The sequence below is a fragment of the Oryctolagus cuniculus genome, chromosome 14 (assembly GCF_964237555.1).
Source record: "Oryctolagus cuniculus chromosome 14, mOryCun1.1, whole genome shotgun sequence".
NCBI classification, from domain to species: domain Eukaryota; kingdom Metazoa; phylum Chordata; class Mammalia; order Lagomorpha; family Leporidae; genus Oryctolagus; species Oryctolagus cuniculus.
In genome coordinates, this window is record NC_091445.1 from 46,036,026 (window position 1) to 46,045,831 (window position 9,806).

General features: G+C 50.4%; 1 protein-coding gene across 3 annotated transcripts in view; it reads right to left on the minus strand.

The window, feature by feature from the left end:
• The window catches only part of MYO10 (myosin X), a 244,734-nt gene extending 235,702 nt beyond the window's left edge, over window positions 1-9,032 (minus strand). For all 3 annotated transcript variants that reach the window (XM_070056609.1, XM_008262083.4, XM_008262082.4), the window contains exon 1: window positions 8,571-9,032. In XM_070056609.1, the coding sequence (XP_069912710.1) occupies window positions 8,571-8,591 (21 nt within the window). In that variant the 5' untranslated portion in view covers window positions 8,592-9,032. The remainder of the gene's footprint in view (window positions 1-8,570) is intronic.
• Between the last annotated feature and the right edge of the window lie 774 nt (window positions 9,033-9,806).

Here is a 9,806-nt window from a genome sequence, read left to right on the forward strand (position 1 = left end):
TCAAAGCACAAAGCACAAAACATGAAGAGTGGGACCAAAGGAGATTCTTTTTTTGTTTTTTTAAAGATTAATTTATTTATTTGAAAAGCAGAGTTACATAGAGAGGGAGAGAAAGAGACAGAGGTCTTCCATCCACTGGTTCACTCACCCAAATGGCACAATGGCTGGAGTTGAGCTGATCCAAAGCCAGGAGTCAGGAGCTTCCTCCAGGTCTCCCACGTGGGTGCAGGGGCCCAAGCACTTGGTCCATCTTCTATTGCTTTCTTAGGCCATAGCAGAGAGCTGGATCAGAAGAGGAGCAGCCAGGCCTTGAACTGGCACCCAAATGGGATTCAGGTGCTACAGGTGGAGGCTTAGCCTACCACACCACAGTCCCAGCCCCTCTTTTTGTCTTTTGATTATGGCATTGTCTACATTTTCTAAAGTGAGTTAATATTCTTTGCAAGAATCAGAAAAGAAATTAAGTTAAGGGTGATATGAGAAAGTATAGTAAATCTGCTCAACAAAAGTCCTTTCCAGCAAGAACAATCCTAATTCTAAACATGTTCCTAGTAACTATCCTAAGTAACTAAGAGACAAAAGAAATCAAGGATTTATCAATGGTAGCACAGAAGTAAGAATGCAGTGTCTTGGATGACCTTCTCTTAAAGAGAATTTTAATACACATAATAGATTTTATGAGCACAGATTCTTTGGAGACCTAAGTACACCTTCCCCACGATGGGTATCATTGTCAGTGGATACTACTCACACACTGACTGACCCCCACCCCCAAATAACAAACAAAAAGCATTTAAAAGAATTAGTGGAGGTTGAACATTTAGTCTAGCAGTTAAACCTCCTTTCCCCCTTTTACAATGACAACTGACTGCTCCACTTTGGGCTTTGACTCCTGACTCCAGTTTTGTGCTAATGCAGACCCACAGAGGTAGCAGGGATGGCTCGAGGAGTTCTTGCCACCCACAGGGGAGACCTGGAGTGAGTTCCTGGCTTCTGACTTCAGCTCAGTCCAATCCAGCCCACTGATGACATTTGGTAATGAACCAGAGAACAGTAGTTCTCTGTGTGTGTATCTTTTTTTTTTTTTTTTTTTTTTTGACAGGCAGAGTGGACAGTGAGAGAGAGAGAGACAGAGAGAAAGGTCTTCCTTTGCCGCTGGTTCACCTTCCAATGGCCGCCGCGGCAGGCGCGCTGCAGCCGGTGCACTGCATTGATCCGATGGCAGGAACCAGGTATTTATCCTGGTCTCCCACGGGGTACAGGGCCCAAGTACTTGGGCCATCCTCCACTGCACTCCCGGGCCACAGCAGAGAGCTGGCCTGGAAGAGGGGCAACCGGGACAGAATCCGGCACCCTGACCGGGACTAGAACCAGGTGTGCCGGCGCCGCAAGGCGGAGGATTAGCCTAGTGAGCCACGGTGCCGGCCTGTGTGTGTATCTTAAAAAAAAAAAAAAAAAAAAAAAAAATTCTTTTAGGATCCAATGTTGGTAAAAAAAAAAAAACAAGTAAAAACTTCCATCCCAATCCAACATCCACCAATATTATTTGATCTTGTCTCTAAAATCATCAACAGGTAGGAAAGGTAAGCAACCCAATTCTAAAGCACAGAAATTCACCTGTTCCCACCTTTTCTCTTCTAACACAAATATCTCATTGCTTTTCATTGCCAAAACTTGAAATGCTTTTTTTAAATTTTATTTTTATTTATTCAAAAGGGATAGTTACAGAGAGACAGAGAGAGAGAGAAAAGCAGAGAGATCATCCATTCAAAGCCAGGAGCCAGGAGGTTCATCTGGTTTCCCACATGGGTAGTAGGGGCAGGAGGATTTGGGCTATCTTCCGCTCTATCCCAAGCACATTAGCAGGGAGCTAGATCTGAAGTGGAGCAGCCAGGACAAGAACCAGTGCCCACACTGGATGCCAGCAGGGCAGGCAGAAGCTTAACTCTGTATGCCACAATGCCAGCTCCTTAAACGTCTTCATACTGGGGCAATCTTAATCCTGAAGAGCAGATAGCAAAGGTGTGGTGAAGGTGGAGCTATCAACTGTAAAACTCCCATATGCTACCAACCCGACCTGTGTTTCGATAACTGTACTGTGGCTTTGCCACAAGAACTCTTACCGCCTTTTCCTGTAACTGGCAGAGTCAGATGGCATGATGTCATGTGACATGATATGCCAGATTTAAACCGTGGACTCATATTTCTTACGTTAGGCCAGTGGACACATTTTCCAAATAGCTCTCAGGAAGGTGGTGAAATGTTTTATTCAAGGAATGCTCTTTGAGAAATGATCCAACCTGCTGTCAGGGATCACTCCTCTGGTGTTAATAAGCTAACAAGTGAAAGAGAACCGACACGGAGAAGCAGAAGCGCTGGGGAAGCAGTCAGAACATCTCACTGAAGAACACTGCAGAGACAAATGAGTTCTCCTCTTTTCTTTTAATACAATAAGCACTTCTCAGAAATCTAATTTCCTAAGTGCCTTATTGTGCAAATCTTCCCACTATCTTTTATGAGGTTGGGGCCGGTAGCTTTAAAAGTCACATTTTATAAGGGAACAGAAGGTACCTGTCTTTCTTAGGTAAAAAGCAAACCAAATGAAAATTAGCAGCATGTGGGGACAGCGCTGTGGTGTCGCTGGCTAAGCCTCCGCCTGCAGCACTAGCATCCCATGTAGGCACCAGTTTGTGTCCCAGCTGCTCCTCTTCTGATCCAGCTTTCTGCTTGTGGTCTGGAAAAGCAGTGGAAGATGACCTGAGTGCTTGGGCCCCTGTACCAGCGTGGGAGACCCAGAAGAAGCTCCTGGCTCCGGATCAGCTCAGCTCTGGCTGTAGCTCTCTCAATTAAATAAATAAAATCTTTAAAAAAAATTAACAGCAAATTTAAAAGCTGATCAGCATTTTTCCTGCTGCGTTTTCCAGGTTCCTGGGGGTGTGGCCCACTTATTTTCTCAAACTCCCATGCAGTTGGTTTCCAACTTAAAAATCATTTACTAGTTACCTATGGTATAATGCGTCTTATCAAAGAGTCTAGAAAAGATGATGCCAGGAAACAAAAGCATAGGGTTCTCCACGGCTCTGTCTGGGTTCAAATCCTGCCAGTCACTTTCTAGCTGGGTGATGCCGGGCCAGTGACCTAACCCCTCTGTGACTCACTTTATAGAGTACCTGTAATTATAGAGTCTCATTCACAGGGTTAGTAACTGAATTAAATCAGTTACTGAATGTAAAGTGCTTAGCGAATACCAGGCACACATATCAAGAAACACAGGCATATCTATCGTTCTTATCAAAGAGCTGTGGGATGTTTTGTAACTGAGACAAAAGTTAGAAACGTGTCCCCTCTCATCATTAAAAAAAAAAAAAAAGCAGCATACAGGGGCTGGTGCTGTGGCATAGCAGGTAAAGCTGCCACCTGTGGTGTGAGCATCCCATATGGTCCCAGCTGCTCCTCTGTTAGCTCTCTGCTAACTTGCAGGGGAAAGCAGTGGAAGATGGCCCTACTGCCTGGGCACTTGCACCCACGTGGGAGACCCGGAAGAAGCTCCCGATCGTCCCAGCTCTGGCAATTGTGGCCATTTGAGGAGTGAACCAGCAGATGGAAGTTCTCTCACTCTCTCTCTTAATCTGTAACTCTCCCTTTCAAATAAAATAAATAAATCTTAAAAAAAAAAGTGTACATTGAGGGAAAGTAACTTCTATGTATACAAGAATCAAATCTCAGCCTTGTGAACTTTTTGTGTAAACAAGATGACAGAGTTTATTTCTAAAGTAGATACTAGGCTGTTGAGGAGCTGCTCACTCAGAAAGGAGAGGACAAGAGACATGAAGGATGCAAGGCCTCTAACAAAGTGAATTCCTCCGAACACGAGCCCAGGACAGAAAGAGCCAGCCCTGTCAGAGACAGCTTCAAAAAGCAGCTGGGCAGGTAGGATATCTGATCAGCAGACAGGGGCACTGAGACAAAGGTATGGAGGAAGACTGGGTAACAGATCCTTCCAAAGAGAACTCACGGGAGGGGAAAGGAGAGGGAGGGAGGGAGGGAGAGAAAAAGGAGGGGGAGGGGGAGAGGGAGAGAGAGAGAGAAAGATACAAGATCAGAAAGCTTTGAAAACCAAACCAAGAAATGTGAACTTGAGTTTATAAAGCAGTCAGGACACGCTTCAGACAGAACTCTGTAAATACAAAATCCATCAGAAAAGGGAGAAAATGAACCCAACTCAGCAGAGGAAACAACACTGGTGTTGGGAACACCAGCTCCAGGGCTATTTCTCTGCACCCAGTGCTGGTGTGACAGCCAGCAGCAAAGGGCATGCTTTTGTAATTTCTAAGCCCAGTTACTATAACTAACCTTTCACTACTACTCACCTGCTGTGTGCCAAGTGCTTTGTAAATCTTATCTGGAATTCGCCTAATAACCATGCAAGGCAGACACTATTATGCCCACTTACTGCCAGACAGTAAAAAAGCCCAAGAAGTCCAGATAACCGGGCTGAGCGCCCACAGGTGGGAGGAGTGGGACTGGGCTGCCACTGCCGTGAACTGGGTGCTGTTCTCTGTGCCCAGGGGCGTTTAGAAAAGGGGAATTGGTGCCAAGCTGAATGCAGGCTTCACCGGGGCTCATTCCTGAAAGTTCCTTGCGAATTAGACACGAATGATGGTATCAGTTACTCTGAATCCAAAATTCTGAAGCCCATGAGTAATGAGATATCTTGTGTCCTACCAAGCACAACAGAAGAGGGGATTCGAGGCCCATGCTCTCAAAGGGGAACCCCACTCAAAGCCAGCAGAGCTGGAAAAGCAAACACTTTGCTCTACCTCTCCTCACCCCCCCCCAACCTAGTTAAATTGTGAAGGCCACGCCCACGCTGGTTGATTCTGTGGGAGGTGAGAGGAAGAAAGTGAGAAAGGCAGGCCACATGATATGGGGAGAGCTAGCGCCCTGGGCCTGCTCATGGCTCCCTGCTAGCAGCAACTGTCTGGCTTCCGGCTTGCAGCTGCTCCCCAGGCTTTGCTGTCCCCAACATAGTAGGGGGGCAAAAATGAGTACTGGACAATAGAAATCTTCTGGGATTCCACAGAAAGGGCAAGGCACCATAACTCCACCATGAGAAAAGGCAAAAGGGAGTCAGTGAATGTGCTGATACGAGATGACAGCGGCCTTCAGGAACTGATATAGGGCAGAGAAGGCTTCGGCTCTCCCCCTTTTCACACTGAGAGATGACTGGGGAGAGTGGCCTGAAATTACAATGTCTCCCTTTTTTTCTAAGAAGAAAAGGCTACCAAGAGATCACAAATAAAAAGCATGTTACAGGAGCACAGAAAGATAGGCTTGGGGACTCTCTTTCCAGCTTCACAAGCTATCTAAACAACTCCAGGTAACAACCAAAACCACGTGCCTTCTCAAGTTAAGTGCAAGAGGCGGCTGTTTCCACTGAACATCTTCAGAGCTGAGTCTGTTCCAATGCAGAGTGAGCTGGCTAGAAGAAACAGTCCATCGAGCACATTTTCCACTAACCATTTATCCCTTAAGGCATTAATACCTGCTTTCTATATTTGTATTTATGACTGTCTAACTTGTGTACATTTTGTGCGGAAAACCAAAGTGCTCATTTATGGCTCAAAAGATCTTGTGCTTAAACAGCCACTATGCCACACCTACGCCAAAAACAGAAAACAGCAGAGTCAAGTTCAAGTTCATCCGGTACTTACCGGCCCCCACTGTATTCTGGGCACTGTACTCTTGGCCCTGGAACATAGAAACAGGACCATGTGCAAGCATCAACAAGTGTGCACAGTAGTCTTGCCACTCTGCTGGCTAAGCCTTTTCTGTTTGCCTTTTTTTTTATTATTATTCCTTCTGCTTACAGACAAACCTAAACTTAGTTTTGGGGCCGAAGTAAACTTTTTAACAACTTACCTACAAAATGCTGAAAAAACAAGCCTCTCCCCTGAAGTGCACACACAACTAGCACAGGAGAAGCCATAAAAATCTAATGAAGGCCATGCAGAAACTGAAACCGGATTGGGGAGTCCGCCGTGCCATCTCTCCAATCCTGGAGCACATTTTGAAACAGCAGCCGCCGCCGCCGCTGACTGGCACACACCGCGCCAGCGCCCGGCCAGCAGCAGCAAGACGCCTGATCCTGCCTCAGGGAGGCATGCACTGACAAGAAGGCCGCGTCTGCAACTCATACAGGAATGAACACAGGCAGCAACTGCTTCGTGGGTCTCACCCACGAGTGACTCTGCTCGGGTGGCTCGTTCAGCAACCTCGCTGGGTTGTCATACTTGGGGGAGGGAGCTGGGGTTACTGTCATCTGGTGAGTACTGGCCAGCAGTGCTGCTCAAAACCTTACAGTGCACAGGGCAGCCACCAAACAATCACCTGGCCCAAAATGTCAGCGGCACCTGGTTTGAGAAACACTGCTCTAGCTCTGACACAGCAGCCGGGAATCACAAATACCTGCATTTCCTTATCACTTGGCTATTCATGCATGCAGCATCTCACTCAGTATGACTTTTTTCAATTCTCAGGAGCAGCTTCAAGGGGCTGTCCAACAAGCAACAAGTTGTCATGCCTTACCCACAATGGGAAAAGTTAACAATGAACCTCTGGTCACTGCTTAGCACAAGAAAGCCACACAAGCAAACTGTCCTTGGCAATGTTACTCGCACACTTACTGTATCCACTTGAACAGTACATTACATTTTCTGCACTGGGCAAGTTAACAAAAAATGCCTTTTGAGAGAGAGAGAGGGAGAGAGAGATTGGACCTATGTTAGGATGCATCTCCAATTAACACACCACTGTTTAGCCTCTCAGACTTGCTCCTGTTTCCTTTCTATTCAAAGTGACCATGTCCAGGGGTAGAACTGAGAAGGCAGATGGGAAAATTAACGTGGTAATACCAAGACATCACCAGATTAAAGTCCAACCCTGAATGAATGAAAACTTCTGAGAAATTCCAAAGCCACCGGCAGCCAAGGAAAAGGGCTCTGGATTCTGTAACAAGCTCTCAGTCTCAGGCATGTGTCTTAACAGCTTTAAGATTCTTCATCCAAAAAAACGAAGAGCATGGAGCACATGATGCTTAAAGGATAACTTCAACATTATGTTTATCACTGAAATAAAATACAACAGCCAAGTCTCCTTACTCTGAACCGCACTAAGTGCAAAAACTAGAGTACTTCAAGGTCCCACAGGGGAATGAAAGTGAGGTCAGATGGGCTGTGCAAAGGCAACCGTAGCCCTCAAGTTCCCCCCACTTGCACTAGGGGGCAGAGCTCTTCCCCAGGGCAGCCACAGACCCCAGAGGTCCCCAGGCTTCCAGTGGACTGGAACCCCAACACTCTGTATATAAACTCTGTGTTCTCATCGGATTTTCTAAGGGACTGGGAGCATTAAAGGAGCCAAGCACAGCCACCCTAGAGGCAGAACCTCAGCTTACTTAGAGATGAAAAAGAACATGAGAGCCCGACGGTTTTTCACAAGTGGACAACTTCCATCTCCCAAAAAGTCCAGTGCCTTCTTACATGCGTGGAAACAGAGGCCCATGGACTACAAATGCTAGCAGCTCACAGTTACATGCACTTCTCTGAAGAAAGTAAGGATAAGCACTGATGGAGGTACATTTCCCAGTCAACACTGGAGGCACCACTTTGAAAAATGAAATATCGCTACTGCATGAGAACATACTGATGACATTGGCCACCATAAGCAGTTGTCTGAGAATGTCATGAAAGCAGAGTGACTTGAAATATTACCTCCAATCAAGTCAAATAAAGCAGGTCCACACCGAGGCAAACCCTCAGCAACTGATTGGCTGGAAGATTCCAAGGCTGTGCTGGATGCACGGAGCACCCACCCCCTGACTTTCCATGAAAATCCATCCGTCTCCCTCAAGTCAACTAAGTTTACTTTGAGCCACTTCAAACCTCAAACTTAAACAGAATTTATTAAATAAACACAACCAAGAAAGGAAAGGGAGCCAAGAAACCAGAGCAACTCTCGATCCCAGGATTTAAAAAAAACAACAAAAAACTTCCCAAGTCAACTTTCAAATAACTCGGTCACCCTAAAAGGAACATCAGCGTGATCTACAAAAACCACCGTGTGCCCTAAAGGAAGTTGCTTGAAAATTCGAACTCCGACTCTGCCAGGGGCCGACAGCACAAACCCTAGATCCGGGGACCCATTCTCTGGAGTCACCCCGACCCCCTGCTCGAGCCCTCGCTGGTGAGCGCAGGATCCGGACCGCAAGGTCCGAGCCGGCTCCTCGGGAGCGCTCCGCACCCGCACAGGAAGCCGGCACGTTCCGCAGAGGAAATGCCAGAGCAGACCTTTCCCGGAGACAGGCACGTCCCCGCGGAGCACTCCCGGGCTTCCAGCCCCCCGGCGTCGGGGGCCAACTGCCCGACCCGGGCCCCCAAGGACCGGCCGCCCGCGCATGGGGAGCGCCCCTGCGGGCGCGCGGGGCGAACCGAAACCTGCCCCGCTTACTCATCACCGCAGGCTCGGGGCTGTGTGTTGGGGGAGAGGCTCCCAGGCCGGCCGGGCGCACTCACCTCGGGGAAGAAGTTGTCCATCGTGGCGGGCACTCCACGCTCGCCCGCGCCGCGGCAGGTCCGGGGACACCGTGCGTGTCACGGCGCGGACGCCAGCCACGCCAGAGCGCGGGGCTGCCCCGCAGCCATGGCCAGACCCCCGTCCTCGAAGTCCTCCCCCTTTTGTTCGCCCAGACCCAAGTCCCTAACTCATCCGTCTCCACCGCAGCCTTTGTCTCTGCTTCCTCCGAGTTTCTCACTTCTGGACGGAGCGCTCGCGGGCCGGGAACAGCTGGTGGCACATTCCTTCCCCCCCGCCCCGAGCTGGGGGAGGGCGTCGGGGAGCTGGCGAGCGCGCCCCCTTCCCGGGCACTCCGGCCGGCCACAAAGCGAGCCTGAGGCCGTCTCCCCGCGCGGGCGCGCCGCGGTGAGCAGTCGGGCGCCGGGCTCAGGCGGCTCACGCCCGCACCGAGACTCGCGGACGGCAGCGCGGCCCCGCCCACGCGCCAGGCCCCGCCCCTCCAGGAGCCCGGGCCTTCAGCCAACCGCGCCCCGCGCTGCTCCTCGGCCGGCCCCGCCTCCCGCTCAGGCCCCGCCCACCCGGCTCCTCCGGCCCTCAAGGCTGGGCGGCTGCCGGGGCCCCCTCGCACCTCTCCACCTGGCCGTGGGTGGGAGGTTGCTCTGCTGTGGTGGAGACCGGAACAGTCACCTAGCCGGGGCTGGGGTGGGGTCCGCAAACCCTGGGAGCGAGTGAGCGCGCACCTCGGGTAACTCGGCTCGGGACGCCGGAGGTTCCCGTGGAAGGAAGCGCGCGCCGCGGCGTCGCCGGCGCCTGAGGAGAACGCGCCTGAGGAGAGTTTCCGGAAGCCGGCTTCCCGTGCGGAGTTTTCTGTCTCCTGCACTTAGGTTCGCAGCCCCTTTTCATAATGCGAGGAAGTGTGGTTTTGTAAACTGGAAGAGGACGTGGCCAGGAGCAGCACCCCTCAAAAAGCAACCCTTGTTCTGGACCTAAAGGAAACAGATGGGGAGGTGAACGAGCCGACTGCCTGGCGCCGCGTCCGGCTTCCCCGAGCCTGTCCGGGGACTCACCTGGGCTGCGGTGGAGCCCGGCAAGGTGGGCCCTGATGGCGCCTGGCCCGAGGCTGAGCTAGAGCCCGTGGGTGACGAGTTAGGAGAAAGGTGACGTGGCCAGGCCGCGGGTACGAGGCGGCCCAGGTATGGTCACCCGCGCACCTGGCACAAAAGCACTGGTACCCG